General features: G+C 45.6%; 1 protein-coding gene and 1 pseudogene across 1 annotated transcript in view; one reads left to right on the top strand and one right to left on the bottom strand.

The window, feature by feature from the left end:
- The window catches only part of LOC134396268 (uncharacterized), an 853,762-nt gene that overhangs the window by 56,882 nt on the left and 779,211 nt on the right, over nucleotides 1–17,669 (bottom strand). The window contains 1 exon segment of the mRNA XM_063122688.1: nucleotides 14,411–16,555. Within this exon segment, the coding sequence (XP_062978758.1) occupies nucleotides 14,411–16,555 (2,145 nt within the window).
- Nucleotides 1–17,669, top strand: part of LOC134396487 (zinc finger protein 850-like) — a 637,841-nt pseudogene that overhangs the window by 565,423 nt on the left and 54,749 nt on the right.

Here is a 17,669-nt window from a genome sequence, read left to right as displayed (position 1 = left end):
TGTTCCTTTCTGGCTTCAGCCACTGGCGGCAAAGGTGGTGGAGTCGGCTGCAAACCTTTCGGGGCTCTTCAGCCTCCTGGTAGCAGAAGTCCCTGAAGCGCTGGCACTCCGTGTCTGAGCAGGTGTTGCTCCCAGGCTGGTCCTCCTGCACTCTTCCTTCCCAGGGCTCTGCACTGCTCCCTTCCCGGATGTTTCCTGCCTCAGGGCCAGCAAAGCTTTGCTCTTCCATCTTCACTCTCTTCTGCTCCCTGCAGGACTCGAAACAGTCTCCTTCCTTGGCTGCCAATTTCTCCTTTGAGGCAGGGACTGCGCTGTAAGAATTAAAACGGAGAGTGTGAAGGAGGCACACCAGGGTTCTCCGTGAGAAGGTTCCCAACTTCCCTCCTTGGCCAAACCTGGTAACGGAGCCGGATGGCTTCTTGACTGATCATTCTGTCGAAGGATGGCCGAACAATGCCCCCGTCCCGGCAACAAGGCCCATGTGCCTTCCCCAATAATTTGATTCTTATAAACACCAACCTGGCAAGGTAAGCCACAGGCCCAAGTTTCAGAGCTGATATTTCGAGGGGGTGGCGAGGAAGCTGGCCTCTCAGCCAGTTGTAAGCAAGGATTTTATGCATGTGCAGAGTGCAATCTTTTCATGGACAGAAAAACAAAACTTGTGCCCATCTGTTAATTTCAAGATTAGCTGTTTCTACTATGACACCTTCTAACAATCCTAGTAGGCACACAATCTTGTAAAACTAGTGTTTCAATACCCTTCACAAGACTTGGTCTCATGGTTGCATCCTTAATATATTTTCCAGTTACTGCGGAAGCGTAGATACTTTGATTTCTAGAGAACAGTCCAAAAGCAATTATATTAGCACAGGGTGGGCTCAGGGGAAGCCCACATACCTACTTGCTTGAATTCTTCGACAGCGGGCAGCTGAGAAGAACAGACCCCCCTTGTTTTTAAGAGAAAGCACCTGTCTCAAAGGGGGCTCCGCGACCCCCATCCCAAAGGAACCTGGTTTATGGTTGAAAATGAAGTTCTGACTCTGTCCTAACGGGAGAGAGAGTGTGTAACCAGAGCTGAATTAATGCCATTAAAAGTTAATAATGTGTGAACATTTATTTTAAAAGTTAAGCAAGAAAACACTGAATACTTTTTCAGCTTGTTAAACACATGAAATATGCCACTAAGGAAGCCTTAAGAGATGAATGATTTAGGGGACATACTAAAACAAAGGACAGTACTTGCCCATAGGGAAACCATACTTGCCCATAGGGAAACCATACTTGCCCATAGAGAAACCATACTTGCCCATAGGGATCCATTGAAAACCACTTGCCGATAGGGAAACATAGGACAGAATTCTCCATAGAGAAACCATACTTGCCCATAGAGACTGTCGAGGAAATCAAGCTGGTTCTTTTACCTAATGCCCACAGCTATAGGAAAATGGATCTATAACACACTAGCTGTATACATCATGAAGTTCATAGCTTCCTGCTTAATTAAAACCTATTTTAATGTTGCACTTGCTGTCACAATTTAGCTGATGCTGAAACCACATGTCACAAAACAGTTAGTTAAACAGATAGTAAGATGTATTTTTAAAGCCAAGCTAACCACAACTAGGAAACAGATGGAGATGTATTTCCTGTAACTATTGCAATACCCATTATAGTATTCTAGTCAGAAAAGTACTTGAACTCTGTATATGCCTAAATGCTTTACTTCTCATTGGTTATTATATTGCAGAGCTGTATTATGATTGGTGAGAAAGTTCTGCCATTGTATCAGAGGGGACCTGACCCTATAAATATGTTAACCTTTCCTGAAATTGTTGGGCAGTTCCTCAGACTGTCACCCTGCAGCGCTGCTTGTAATAAATCTTCTAAGGAGAGAGAAATTGTGTCTTGAGAGGCTGTGACCACCACTCAGCGAACCACAGGAACCCCGTGGTTTCGGGTTCCACCACAGGATCCATTGTAAACCGCTTGCCCATACAAAACTATTGGACAGAATTCTCCATATTGAAACCATACTTGCCCATAGGGATCCAATGCAAACCGCTTGCCCATAGAAAACAATGGGACAGAATTGTCCATAGAGAAACCATACTTACCCATAGGGATCCAATGCAAACTGCTTGCCCATAGAAAACACTGGGACAGAATTCTCCATAGAGAAACCATACTTGCCCATAGGGATCCATTGTAAATCGCTTGCCCATACAAAACTATCGGACAGAATTCTCCATAGAGAAACCATTCTTGCCCTTAGGGATGCATTGCAAAGCGCTTGTCCATAGGGATCCATAGGACAGAATTCTCCATAGAGAATCTATACTTGCCGATAGGGATCCAATGCAAACCGTTTGCTTCTAGGGAAACATAGGACAGAATTCTCCATAGAAGACCCATACTTGCCCATAGGGATCCAATGCAAACCACTTGCCCATAGAAAACGATAGGACAGAATTCTCCATAGAGAAACCATACTTGCCCATAGGGATCCATAGGACAGAATTGTCCATAGGGAAACCATGCTTGCCCATAGGGATCCATTGCAAAGTACTTGCCCATGTGGAAACAGAGAATAGAATTGGGTTAGATGAAATTATTGATAAAGCTATTTGCAATTTCATTGTCAGTTCCAGTTAAGGGATAAACTCTTACTCTGCCCAACACACATATATAAAAGTATTGCCTTAGGCAATGTATATGTATTCTACAATTTCCTGGATACAAATCTTACTCTTAACAAAGACTTTCCGCTGATGCCCTTGAACACTGATATTGTTGGTACTGGTCAACATTGGCTACTAGGTATTATAATTTTCAAAACAAAGAAGTATAGTTGATTCAATGAAAAATAGAGAACGATCAATGCAGCATGGACACATTCTCCTTTGTATTGCCGCTGCATGTTATCAGGTAGGCTCGGTGCCATTGAAGATAGACTGCAAAGACTGGAAGGTGTTTTTGTGTGAGGATATACCATAACAAGGGGATTCCTATGACTGTGGAATACACACAGGTTTAAATGCATACACAACCATATCTGGGGAGGAATGCAGCACCATTGTAGGTAAGACAGCAAGGTCTTGGATAGGGATACAGGTGGGCACGCATCAGAATTGTGCCTGCAAGAAAGGAAAGTCAAGGAAAAGAGTTCTCATCTACACCAAAATGCATACAAAATTACTAAGAATATCTTCAGCTGTGGAGGTTGTGGTGGCACCATTGTCAACATATCTATTACAGTGGACAGACAAAAAGGAAAGCAGATGGACAAGGTGACGCAATGGTTTTCTGTTGCATTTGCAGGATATATCATGTTGCCCAGTGGTTCCAACCGCCCCCTTGGTTCCACAAACTCTTGCCCAGCGCCCCCTGCCCTACACTATAAAAGTCATTATTCGGAATAGCGGTTTTCAACGACCCACTAAGGAGGATAATAACAATAAAATTCAAAACAGTAACAATTAATTGAATATTTATTCAAAATCCAATTACATTTTTTTAGTTTATTCAATTATTCAATTAAACATAATTGATGAACTTGATCCAGTGATATCACCCTTCCAAAGTCTGATAGTCATTTAGCAAGAATATTAGATATCACATTTAGTAACTAGGGTAGAGAACCTCCCTATTCTGTAAAGTCTTAATGTAATGGACGGGCTTGATGAAGGGATACCAGTTTCCCAATGTGTGGTTTAAAGTCACTGAACTTGTTTGGTAATCTGGAGTCGATTTCTCTGCTTGGAGAGAAGTAGGCAGACCACACTAAAACCACATTCCACCAAATAGGATGTTGGAAATGCAACCAGGAGCTTCTGAACCACTCTCTATAGTGCAGGATAGCGATCAGAAATTTCATTCTGTAACCAAAACTCCTTGTACGATTTCTTAAACTTTGGCTTCAGCTCAATATCATTCTGTAGCTTAATTGGCCCCTTTAAATAGGAAGCACCTGTCTCAGGCTTACTGTGGGAGGGAGGGAAAAGAGAGCGAATGCCTCTGTTTTGCAGCTGGCGGGGCACACCATGCAGAGTATGTCTCTTCAGTAGCATTTCGGTGCTTTTGAAACATTTCAATTCACCGTTAAAAGGACTCTTCTTAAACGGCATTAATACCTGTGTGGATTCTTCCCTATATGGCTTGGGACCAAACTACCGTCTCCCATAAAAATGACCCTAGGTTTTAAGACCTTCTGGAGAGGCGCTTCTCGGAAAAGTCCACCTCGAGCACCCCCCTGACTCCCCTTTGCTGCCACCTTGCCTCTTAATGCCCCCCTATACAATCCCACCCACCCCCAAGGGGGCGGTACCACCCACGTTGGGAACCACTGATGTAGCATGTCTGGGACATTAAGTGGTTTCCTTGCCAGACTACTACATTTACAAACAACGCAATCCATAAAAATCTGTCACGGTGGCATGCATGTAGGGGGTTCCTGCACTGTGCTCATGGAGTGATACAAGGGCAACAGAGGGCAACAGGGGCAATGGACTAAAAAGACAGACTCGAGATAGGACAAACTGTGCTATGGAAGGGGGGTTGTTAGTAAAAGTTATGAAAATTGTAGGTGTTATGCATTTCTCTGTTTAAAAATCAATACGGAAATTTTTCAGAAACAATGTAAGAAAGACGAGCTCCTTTCCCTCCCCCTCAGCTTGTCTGTGCTTTTACACTGTTTATTTATTTCAAATATTTGTATACTGCTTTTTGAGGCAAACTCCTCTTCGATGCATTTAACAAAACAAAATTTTAAAATGCTAATACAAAATACAATTAACTAACATTTAAATTCCCTTCTTCACATTCGCCTTTCATGCTCCAGCCTTGCTCTCTAAACAACTCGCACTCCCACAAGTACCGATGCCCTGTGCATGTAGGGAACTGCTGCTGCATCCGTCTTCGGAGAGAGCTGGGCTGCTGCCATGGCAGTCGGTAGTCAAAAGAAGAGGTACTGAACAGGCTGCAACAACGGGACCAAGCCGAGAGTGGGATGAAACCCACAGGGGAATCCTGACCCCCAGTGGGAGAATCACTGTCATGGAATACTACCTGTGCTGCTTGCACGTGCCGTCCCTTTTCTTTTTTGGACACTTATATCCCACCTAATCATTGGGGGAAAAGATGTGATATATAGCAGAAATACACTCAATAAAAGCTTTGCAAAAAAAGTCCATGGAGGGCAAAGAATGAAATAGACAGAAAAATTAAACAAAATTATAATGGAAACAATGTACTTCAACATAGTTTATCAGGTTAAGACTACAGGAATAAAATAAAGTCTCCAGCAAATGTCTAAAACAAGTGACTAAAGTGGAAAAGCACTTTGCCCAATAGATAGAGTTTTCTATGACAATGATTCCTTGCAAGGTTGCAGAGGCTGCGGCATTGTCCTATGTCTCCCTATGGGCAGGTCTATTGACCCTGCGGTGAGATACTGTTCTGTTTCCCAAAGAGCAAGAAAGGTTTTCCTTCGGGATATACTCTCCTATGGATCCCTATGGGAAAGCGCTTTACAGTGGATCCCTATGGGCAAGTATGCTTTCTCAATGGACAATTCTGTCCATTGGATCCCTATGGGCAAGCAATTTGCAATGAATCCCTATGGGCAAGTATGGTTTCTCTATGGAGAATTCTGTCCTATAGATCCCTATGGGCTAGCTTTCCAATGGATCTCTATGGGCAAGTATGGTTCCCCTATGGGCAAGTATTATCCTTTGTTTTAGTACGTCCCCAAAAGCACCCCAGGTTTTATTTCGAAGGCCTCGTGACCAAAGTGACGTTAATTTTACTTATTCACTAGGTTTAAATCAGGGAGAGGAAACAAAACCAAAAATGCAATGCAAACAGGACACCAGGGCAGCCTTTTGCCCACAGGTGGGACATTCCTCCTCCCCACCCAGGACCTTTCCTCTTGGGTCCCTTCCAGACCCCCCTTTCTCCAGCCTTCCCTTCCGCGATCCCCTAGTTATGGGAAGGGAAAGAGGTGCAAGGCTGGGCATTCTTGGAGGGGCCCCAAGTGGGTCAGTCCCCTGGGGAGGGCTCGGGGCTCCCTCTCTCTTCCCACCCACCCCCTGCCCCAAACCTGCACCCCCTGCCCTGGGGGGCTCCTTCCTCTGCCCCCTCCCTCCTGGGACCCCCTTGCAATCTGCACTCACCGGCAGGCGACGGAAATACGAGGCTCGCAGGGGCAGGGGAAGAATCCCAGGCTCCTTTGCAATGGGGAGGGGAAGGAAGTGTGGGGCAGGAAGGGAGGGGCCTCATCCAGCCTGGGCTCTTCATGGGCCTCTCTCCGCCTCTTTAACCCTTCGTTGGAGGCAGCACTAGAGAGCCGCAGAGGCTCCTGGCAAAGACACGGACCTGGGAAGCGGGCTTTTCCATGGGGGGGGGGGTCTTTCATCCCCCCAGCATCATTGCCGCCCCATCTGCTCCTGGGGGCTTCGGGGGATCCACAGCTGTTTCCCCTTTGAGTGCGTAAAGCAGCCTCCGGCATGGGAGCCCTCCGTCCTTCTGCCTGCCCTTGCTGCAGAACAGCGTTCCCCAACCTGGTGCCCTTCAGAACTCTAAACACGAAAAGATGCTCTAAAAAGAGAGAGGTTAAGTAGGGTGACCATGTGAAAAGGAGGACAGGGCTCCTGTATCTTTAGCAGTTGCATAGAAAAGGGAATTTCAGCAGGTGTCATTTGTATATATGGAGAACCTGATGAAATTCCTTCTTCATCCCAACAGTTAAAGCTGCAGGAGCTTTGCCCTCTTTTAAATATGGTCACTATAGTATAGCTCCTGCAACTTTAACTGTTGGGATGAAGAAGGAATTTCAGTTGGTTCTCTATATATACAAATGGCACCTGCTGAAATTCCCTTTTCTATGCATCTGTTAAGGATACAGGAGCCCTGTCCTCCTTTCCATACAGTCACCCTAATGTTAGGTGAGGCCTCATCAGGGTACACAGGAAGATTCTGGACCCACAGAGCTGCTAGCCGTGTGGAGTAAAACACACATGGCAACTTCTGCTCATAGTGGCCTATTGTTTCTCACCTTGACCCCTTCTTTGAGAGCAGGTCTGAATCCATCTAAGGCTCAAGGCAGGAAAACCTTCGGCCCTCCTGGAAATAAGAGGTCTGATGATGAACCAGAGTTTCTCTCCCAATGTATCCCATGGCTCCATTCTAAGCCCTCTCTGTTCCCAGCACTTGAACGCCAAACAGGGGCGGAAAGGAACAGGGATTTCCGCCCTCTCTTAGGATGTGAACAGCAGGGCTCCCTTCATCCATAAAAGCAGGACATATTAAAGCCAGTGAAAGCATTTGCCCTTAGCAAATCCATACTTGCCCACAGAAAAAACATAGCACAGTCCTTGTCTTTCACTCTGCTGCACTTACGCTTTATTTAGTGTAATTTGATTTTATATTTCTGACTCCTAATTTTATTTATTATGATTATCTTTTTGTGTTGCGTTGTTTGGCATTGTAGTAGTAGTATTTATTTATTTATGTCGTAAGCTGACTATACCTTTAGAGAGATACCTTTAAGTGGTTTGCAAGGGATTTAAAAAAAATTAAAATACAGAAACATCAAATAAAAATATAACAGCAACAGCGTAGCTTAGCTGAAGAAGCCTACAGGAACAGAGGGGAAAGTCTTCAGCTTATGTCTAAAAGCGGCAGAACTTTAATCAGACGGGCCAGCAGTGCTACTTTTCGGATAAATGCCCCCTCCCCGAAAAGCACCTCCCTGGGTCTACGTTTCTGCCAGGAGCCCTGGAGGAGCCTCTGTGGCTCTCTCGTATTGCCTCCACCCAAGGGTTAAAGAGGAGAGGGGTCTGGGTCCTAGAGCCAAGGCTGCAGGATGAGCCACACTTCCCGCCCCACACTTCCCCCCATGGCAAAGGAGCCTGGGATTCTCCCCCTGCCATTCATGCATGGTGTGTCCCACTGCGAGCCTCTTTTCTCCTGCAGAGGAGCAGGTGAGGGCAAAAGGCAAGGGGGTCCCAGGGGGGAGGAGGAGGAAAGGGTGATGGTGGAAAGAGGCCCCCCAGGGCAGGTGCAGAGAAGGGAGGGAGCCAAGGGCAGGGAGGCAGGGGGTGGGTGGGAAGAGAGGGAGGGAGCCCCCCTGCCCCCCAGCTGAAGAGCAAGGGTGGCTGATGGTGCTTCACTTCCTCCCCCCCCCCCATGCTTCATGGGTCCCACCTGCAGCTTCTTTCGCCCTGCAGAGGAACAGGTGAGGGCAACATGCAAGGGGGTCCTGGGGAGCCCTCAGGGCAGGGAGCATTTGGGTGGGAGCGGTCCTAAGACCTTGATTTGGGCCCGTCGAGGGATTTCCGAATAGGTGCGCTGGGCTCCCCTCCCGCTGCCCCTTCCCAACACACCTGGAGAGGCATCCGGCACCTGCTGCATCCTCCGGTCGGCCTTCGAGAGAAGAAGCCCAATTGCAACGATCCAACCGTGATCAGGGGATGGACTCCTCTTTCCAAGTAATCCTGGTGCAGGGGCAGCCCTGGTGGGCAAAGAAGCTGTGACCAGCCAGAACTCCTCTTTGCCCCGGAGACCCCCTGGGCCTCAAGCGAGGCCTCCGAGGCTCTGTCCCTGCAACGTCACAGGGGGGCACCCCATCTAGAAGAGGCCTCCGACCTCTTTCCCGTACCCGGGAACAGCCCACCCACAGAGCCTCCGGCTGAGTTCAGATGACACACTAAACTACTGGGGGTGGGTGGAGGGAATAGGAACAGAACGGGAAACCACCGTTGATTAACGTGCCGTCCGAACTCAGCCTCTGCCTGGGTTTGGTAGCTGAAAGTTTAGACTATAATGTTATGTGGCTGAAAGTTTTAACGTTGCATTGAACTCGTTCGGACTGGTGGAAGTTTAACTAAATAACAATTCAACTGCTGCTGGTTGGGGCCGAGTACTCTTTTCATGTTGTTTTCCAGCAGGCCTTAGCAGAAGTTAAGCTGAATTTCTTTGTCATCGTTGCATGTTTCACATTTCACTGCTATATGTGATGTTCTTTTGCATTTACTTCCTTTAAAAACCATTCATCTCTTAAGGCTTCCTGTGTGGCCTGTTGCAGTGGTTTAACAAGTTGAAAGAGTATTCGCTGATTTCTTGCTTAGGTTTTAAAATAAACTTTCCCACATTTTCATCTTTTAATAGCCTTAAGTCAGCTCTCTCTCCTATTGGGACAGAGCCAGAACCTCATTTTCAACCAGGAGCCTGATTCCTGTGGGAACAGGGTTGTGGGGTCCCATTGGAGACAGGTCCTGGGCATTAAGTTGGCTACAGCTGGATCTAACTCATGCACCTCTCCATTTGAATTCCTACAGGACAGTCCTTGCCTGAAGAGAGAAATTGGCAGCCAAGGAAGGAGACCTTTTGAGTCCTGGTGGGAGCAGAGATGGAGAAGAGAGTAAAAATGGAAGAGCAAAACTTTGCAGGCCCTGAGGCAGGAAAAGGCCCCTGTATAGGGTGACCATATTTGGGAAACCAAAAAAGAGGACATCTAGTGTGTGTGGGGGGGAAGCAGCTTTCTGAGTACTGCAGAAAGTACGTTATTCCCCTGCCACCTTAAAGAACCCGATTGGAGTGGAGGAGGGGAAAGGATTTTTTAACCCTATTTTTTAAAAAAAAACATAGCAAGCAAACCGCAGCATGCAAAGTGCTGAAAATAGGCTCAAAATGACCCCCACCCAAGACTCTCTAAGCACAGCAAGTTTCAAATAGTCAGCTTGAAAAACAAAAAAGTTATCCACTAATCTTTTCCGCAATGCAATCCTATGGGCAAAAAAATCCAAAATGGCGGGCGGACCGCTTCGCGAAAAGAGGAGTGCTCCGCTTATGGTCACTTCTCTTCGCCATACTTCTCCAGCTACCCGATCCGCTTCTCATCCACCTGTAGGGGAGGCGGATCACCCCAGTTCGCTGTTGCTTCTCCTATTCTAAGCGAAGCAGATCACATCCCTAGCTTCTAGTAATCACTGCATTGATTTCAAGGTGTTTACAGATTGACTTGAAGCTTCAAGTCAGTTCAGTTCAAGATTGAACTGAAGCTTCCGTTCAAGCTGGCAACTTAATTCGCATCAAAGAATTCACACAGGGGAGAAGCCATAAACATGCTCAGAGTATGGAAAGCAGTTCAATCACAGATTGTACCTTGCCTCAAACGATCCATTCAGGTGAGATGCGCCATGAATGCTTTGTATGTGGAAAGCACTTTCATCAAAGAATTCCCACTGGAGAAAAGCTCCAGGACGTATTCTTGATTTTATTTTTGCTCCAAGTTGTGAGACAGGCAGTCTGAAGAGTAGGAGTCTGTGTGTCCAAGTAACCCCATTTTCATAAGAAGGCTTGTGTCCTTGAGTAGCCTTCCAGAGGAGCTGTTCTGGGTGGTCCGTGGGGTGTTCACATCCTCCCCCGGGCAATGGGGCCCTGGCCCAATCAAGGACCCACCGCGACCTTTTTGCATTGCACTTCGAGAACAAAATCACTTCTTTCTGCAGCGGGCTTGACGCTGTTGTTAGCACAGCTCCAGCTGAGGTGTTCCATGCCCCCATCTGCCCAGTTTTGTGGGATCAGTTCCAGTTGTTGTGTACTGAAGATGGGGACAAGGTGCTTGCAGCAATACAGCCAACCACTTGCCCTCACAATCCCTGTCCCTCCTTGCTAATAAAAGCTAGCCGAGGGGGTGTGGCTGGGTGGGTTACCTAAATCCTTTTCAACTGGGCTTTAGGCCTGGTTCTGGAACAGAACTGCTCTGGTTGCCCTGTGGGATGACCTTTGCTGGGAGAGGGACAAGGGGAGTGTACAAAGTCACAAATGACTTGGGATCAGGATACCTGAGAGAGCGCCTTCTCCCCTATAAACCTGCCTTGTCACTGTGGTCATGTGAGGGGATGTTCCTGGCGGTTCCACATGCTCAGTATGCAGAGTTTCAATCGCAATGTGGATCTTTAAAGCATATCAAAACATCCACAAAGGCGAGAAGCCCTAGGATGCGGAAAGAACTTTGCTTGCAGGACACATCTGAAGTTGCCTCATAGAATTCAAACTGGGGAGAAGCCCTATAAAGGCTCAGAGCATGGAAAGAACTGTGCTCAGAGCGCACATCTTAAGTGACAGCAAAGAATTTACACAGGGGAGCCCTATAAATGCTTAGACAGTGGAAGTAGCTGCAGCCAGAGCTGCAAACTTAGATTTCATCAAAGCACTCACACAGGGGAGTGTAAATTGGGTCCTTTTTAACCTCAGAACCTACACCAAATGGGTCCCAAAAACCTCAGTGGGTAACCAGTGTTAACCCAAACAGACAAACATTTAATCCCAGCCGACAAGCATCACCACAGACATGATTGCAAATAAGAATCTGTTTATTGCAAAAATTGCAAAATTAAACAAATTGACATGGTGCTTATAGAAGTATACAATCTCAATTTCTGTGGCTACAAGAAAAGAGAATGAAATGTAAATACAAGATTGAGTACAAGAATTGCAAAAGCAGGTATTCCAAATTTAGCTAATAAGATAATGGCTTGAGCGTCCAGCATTGTTATGACTCCTCCTTATCCGCTTCTGTTTACTCTTTGTGGTCTAAAGCTAAATTATACTAAACTATACCTTGTGCTATACTAAAACATTGTTGTTAACCCTCCCTACTCTATGCTGAAGTTCCTCTAGGCATGTGAAGAATAAAAGCAGACGTCAGAGAACTTCTAAGACTTGGAAATAATTTCAAGTTCCAGCTTCAGAAAATAAACCCAAGTCTTAGAGGCTAATGGTACTTGAAGTCCCAACTTTCAGGAAAATACTCTGAGTCTCAAAGTCTAAAATAATAAAGAGATCCATAATTACCCAGCTCCGTCAAGTCCCAGTCCGAGGTGAAGTTGAAGAGAAAAATAAAAAATTCTGTCTTACAGCTCTGTTACCTGTGCTTTTATACACTTGTTCTGGCTCAAAGTTGGGGGTCAATGAGTGATGAGACCACCATCTCCCAATCACAATTGGCATGAATACATGATTAGACCACCCATTCACCTATCAGAAGTTAGGTGTCTCCGCCTCCCCAATATCTCACATGTTATACTCGTGGGGTCCTAGAAAACATGGCTGCCATCTGGGTGACTTATCTGGATTGGTGTAGGAGACCTTTTCTTTGAGCTCATGTCATATCCCAGGTGCCCCATTGCTCAGTATTGTCACTTCCATGCCCAACTTGGAGTTAGGACATTTCTTATCAGCAGGTGCTACACCACAAGATTTCAAAACAATTTCCCCTCCTAGTGGCTGTCTGCGCATGCTCAGCTATCTGCCAGCACTTTGGCCTTGAGCGTACTCTAAGAAGCCGCATGTAAATGTCCACTGTGGAGGATGTCCCCCCTTCTTCAAAGACAGTCCTGCACAACTTAGCAAGAGTCTTAGTTAATGATATAACATTGATGAGCATAGAATCAAACATCAAGGTCTTCATGTCCATGGCTCAGGGGTCTGGAATATACTTCTGGGGCTATTTCAAATATGAGTCTGGGGTCTTTTTAGGGGGTCTTCTTGTGAATCTCCAGCAAACCCTCACTCAAGCCACCCCATTCCAGATCAGATAATATTTCACTTGAAGAAGTAGGTTCTTCTTGCAACATAATTTAACCCTTTAGCACCAGATTAACAGGGAGAAGCCCACTATTAGTAGTAGTAGTAGTAGTAGTAGTAGTAGTAGTATCCCGCCTTTTACCCAATACTGGGCCTCAAGGCGGTCTTAAAAAGTTTAAAACATACATTGTAAAACATGAGAAAAGAAATGTTAAAACACGTTTAAAATACACCACAAAATTATCAGCCATTAACAAAGATGGAGGACCAAATTACTCTCCAGAGGCCTGCTGGAACAAACCAGTTTTAGCCTGCTTCTGAAAGCCCATCAAGGAGGGAGCCAGTCTGGCTTCCCCAGGAAGAGAGTTCCAAAGCACTGGAGCAGCCACCGAGAAGAATGTAGAAAATTCTCCAAGAATGTAGAAAGATGCTTAAATTCCCATTTTCATCAGCAAGCAAGGGGTGCTACTCAAAAACCCCTAGGAAGTGGAAGAAGCAACAGTTAGGCCTTAAGGAGTGTTTAGTAGCCACTCAAATGATGTTGGTGCCAAAAGCATTTATTTCTATTTCAAACATTGCCGGTTTGGATCACTGAAAGCCCACCACAACATTGGCAGAAACAATTAGAAGTAGCAATATGAGAAGGGTGGGTGGGGAATCCCTGGACTTGGCATGCTGTTATGAGACCAACCAACCCCACCATAGAAATCCCTTGATGGAAGATTGAGGGAATATTTTTTTTTGATCAGGGAACCTCCCTTGTGGACGGTGGAAATGCTGTGGATGTCATATATCTTGACTTCAGCAAAGCTTTTGACAAAGTGCCCCAGGATATTCTGATTAACAAACTTCAAAGTGATCTTGATAGGCTGGAGTGCTGGGCTGAAAACAACAGAATGATATTTAATAGGGATAAATGCCACGTTCAACACCTAGGAAAAGAAAAACAAACACACATTTACAAGCGAGGGGATACTTCGCTCAGCAATGCTACAAACAAGAAGGATCTTGGAATTGTTGTAGATTGCAAGCTGAATAGGAGCCAACAGTGCAATATGGCTGCAAGAAAGGCAAATGCTATTTTGGGCAGCATTAATAGAAGTATAGCTTCCAAATCACGTGAGGTACTGGTTCCTCTCTATTCGGCCCTGGTTAGGCCTCATCTAGAGTATTGCATCCAGTTCTGGGCTCCACAATTCAAGAAGGACGCAGACAAGGTGGAGCGTGTTCAGAGGAGGGCAACCAGGATGATCAGGGGTCTGGAAACAAAGCCCGATAAAGAGAAACTGAAAGAACGGGGCATGTTTAGCCTGGAGAAAGGAAGATTGAAGGGAGACATGATAGCACTTTTCAAATGCTTCAAAGATTGGCACAAAGAGGAGGGCCAGGATCTCTTCTCGATCCTCCCAGAGCGCAGGACACGGAATAACGGGCTTAAGTTAAAGGAAGCCAGATTCCATCTGGACATCAAGAAAAACTTCCTGACTGTTAGAGCAGTATGACAATGGAATCAGTTGCCTTGTGAGGTTGTGGGCTCTCCCACACTAGAGGCCTTCAAGAGGCAGCTGGACAACCATCTCTCAGGTATGTTTTAGGGTGGATTCCTGCATTGAGCAGGGGGGTTGGGCTCGATGGCCTTATAGGCCCCTTCCAACTCTAACATTTTATGATGCTAAAATGCTACACTAAGCATTTATTGGGCTTCTCCCCAGTGTGAATTCTTTGATGCCTCTTAAGGTTTCTGAGGCAAACAAAGCTCTTTCCACACCCTATGCATTTATAGGGCTTCTCCCCAGTGTGAATGCGTTGATGCTGCTTAAGCTGTGTGCTCTGAGCAAAGGTCTTCCCACACTCAAAGCATTTATAGGGCTTCTCCCCAGTGTGAATTCTTTGATGGAGATTAAGGTATGTGCTCCGAGCAAAGGTCTTCCCGCAGTCAAAGCATTTATAGGGCTTCTCCCCGGTGTGAATTCCTTGATGCTGCTTAAGCTGTGTGCTCTGAGCAAAGGTCTTCCCGCATTCTAAGCATTTATAGGGCTTCTCCCCAGTATGAATTCCTTGATGCCGCTTAAGGCTTGTGCTGTGAGCAAAGCTCTTCCCGCATTCTAAGCATTTATAGGGCTTCTCCCCAGTGTGAATTCCCTGATGCTGCTTAAGGTTTGAGCTCAGAACAAAGCTCTTACCGCATTCTAAGCATTTATAGGGCTTCTCCCCGGTGTGAATTCCTTGATGCTGCTTAAGCTGTGTGCTCTGAGCAAAGGTATTCCCACACTCAAAGCATTTATAGGGCTTCTCCCCGGTGTGAATTCCTTGATGCAGCTTAAGGCTTGTGCTGTAAGCAAAGCTCTTCCCGCATTCTAAGCATTTATAGGGCTTCTCCTCGGTGTGAATTCCTTGATGCATCTTAAGGCTTGTGCTGTGAGCAAAGCTCTTCCCGCATTCTAAGCATTTATAGGGCTTCTCCCCAGTGTGCATTCTCTGATGCCGCTTAAGTTGTGTGTTCAGAACAAAGCTCTTCCCACATTCTAAGCATTCATAGGGCTTCTCCCCAGTATGAATTCCTTGATGCCGCTTAAGGCTTGTGCTGTGAGCAAAGCTCTTCCCGCATTCTAAGCATTTATAGGGCTTCTCCCCAGTGTGAATTCTTTGATGCAGCTTAAGGTTTGAGCTCAGAACAAAGCTCTTCCCGCATTCTAAGCATTTATAGGGTTTCTCCCCAGTGTGAATTCTTTGATGCCGCTTAAGCTGTGTGCTCTGAGCAAAGCTCTTCCCGCATTCAAAGCATTTATAGGGCTTCTCCCCAGTGTGAAATCTTTGATGCAGCTTAAGTTGTGTGCTCAGAACAAAGCTCTTCCCGCATTCTAAGCATTTATAGGGCTTCTCCCCAGTATGAATTCCTTGATGCAGCTTAAGGCTTGTGCTGTGAGCAAAGCTCTTCCCGCATTCTAAGCATTTATAGGGCTTCTCCCCAGTGTGAATTCTTTGATGCAGCTTAAGGCTTGTACTGTGAGCAAAGCTCTTCCCGCATTCAAAGCATTTATAGGGCTTCTCCCCAGTATGAATTCCTTGGTGCAGCTTAAAGCGTGTGCTGTGAGCAAAGCTCTTCCCGCATTCTAAGCATTTATAGGGCTTCTCACCAGCATGAATTCCTTGATGCAGCTTAAGTCTTGTGCTGTGAGCAAAGCTCTTCCCGCATTCTAAGCATTTATAGGGCTTCTCCCCAGTGTGAATTCTTTGATGCAGCTTAAGGCTTGTACTGTGAGCAAAGCTCTTCCCGCATTCTAAGCATTTATAGGGTTCCTTCCCAGAGTGAATTCTTTGATGTTCCTTAAGATTTGAGCTCCGAGCAAAGCTCTTCCCGCATTCGAAGCATTTATAGGGCTTCTCCCCAGTGTGAATTCCCTGATGCCGTTTAAAGCTCGCTGTTTGAGCAAAGCTCTTCCCGCATTCTAAGCATTTATAGGGCTTCTCCCCAGTGTGAATTTGTTGATGCCGCTTAAGGCGTGAGCTCAGAGCAAAGGTCTTCCCGCATTCTAAGCATTTATAGGGCTTCTCCCCAGTGTGAATTCTTTGATGCAGCTTAAGCTGTGTGCTGTGAGCAAAGATCTTCCCGCACTCTAAGCATTTATAGGGCTTCTCCCCAGTGTGAATTCTTTGATGCAGCTTAAGCTGTGTGCTGTGAGCAAAGGTCTTCCCGCACTCTAAACATTTATAGGGCTTCTCCCCAGTGTGAATTCCTTGATGCCGCTTAAGGTGTGAACTCCGAGCAAATGTCTTCCCACACTCAAAGCATTTATAAGGCTTCTCCCCAGTGTGAATTCTTTGATGCAGCTTAAGGCTTATGCTGTGAGCAAAGCTCTTCCCGCATTCTAAGCATTTATAGGGCTTCTCCCCAGTGTGAATTCTTTGATGCAAGTTAAGTTGTGAGTTGAAAGTGAATTGTTTTTCACACACTAAGCATTGAAACCTTTGATATTTGTTAGAATGAATCTTCTGAGTTTTACTCTGTTTCTTCCCTTTGTGAATTTTCTTTTTACTTGGTGCTTCTAGTATTGGAGTTTCACAGACGTCTGATCCTTCAAAAGAAATAGATTTATTTTCCCTCTTCTCTTCAGTTTTCCTTCTCTGGTGTGGGCCATTTTTCTTGTTCTCCCTGTGATCACCTGCAAGTATAAACATAGAAATCATCTTGAAATCTTGGATCAAAACAAATGGTTGCTGATTTGATTCACAGGACAAAAAAAAAATCGTTGGTGAGGCAGATCCTTGTAAACATATTAAATAAACCGATGATCAATAGAACTGAGAACTAGACTGCCATACAATGCTTTCATTTATATGGAATAACTCATATAAAGTAGTTGAGAGAATAAATGAACAACATAAAGTACAGTAAAAATAAAATACACTTAAAATCTGCCATTTTCTCCTAGCTGATCATTTAACAGGGAACTAGAAAGTGGGAATTCAACCCTAATGGTTATTTTCAATGTCTAGTTATATCTTAAAATGAAAAGCAAGCTGTCCAGAGCTGTCTTCTGAAAAGGCTTAAAACTCCTCTCCTCCATGGAGACCATTAAGATAATATCTGTAACATCTTCAATATTATGCAGATGCAATTAGAGCAGCAAAGTAAGATTGATTGGCAGCCATCTCTGCCACAGAGCAAGTCCATCAATGGGCTTTTCTCAATGTTTTGTCAGGTCTTCGGAGTCAATGACAGTTGTATTCTGCACTGACACAAAGAAAGAAGAGCTGAAATTCCACCTTCCAGGATCTGGCAAGAAGGCAGAGAGGGAGCCTTACCCAGAGGAATCCCATTCCTTACCCAGAGAGGCCAGGATCCCACGATTCTCCTCCATGACTTCTTTGTGCAGAGTCCTCTGGCCTGGATCCAGCAGAGCCCACTCCTCCTCCGAGAAATGCACAGCCACCTCCTCAAAGGTCACCAGACCCTGAAAGAAGAAGAAGAAATGATGTTCTCTTTAAGCATTATGTACAGACTTTGTATTTCTGGGCGCAAAGATTACTGCAGACGCTGACTGCAGCCAGGAAATCAGAAGACGTTTACTTCTTGGGAG

The sequence above is a fragment of the Elgaria multicarinata genome, chromosome 3 (assembly GCF_023053635.1).
Source record: "Elgaria multicarinata webbii isolate HBS135686 ecotype San Diego chromosome 3, rElgMul1.1.pri, whole genome shotgun sequence".
Classification (NCBI taxonomy): Eukaryota; Metazoa; Chordata; class Lepidosauria; order Squamata; family Anguidae; genus Elgaria; species Elgaria multicarinata.
The sequence above is the reverse complement of the archived record's forward strand: the minus strand, read 5'-3'. Positions and strand labels throughout refer to the sequence as shown.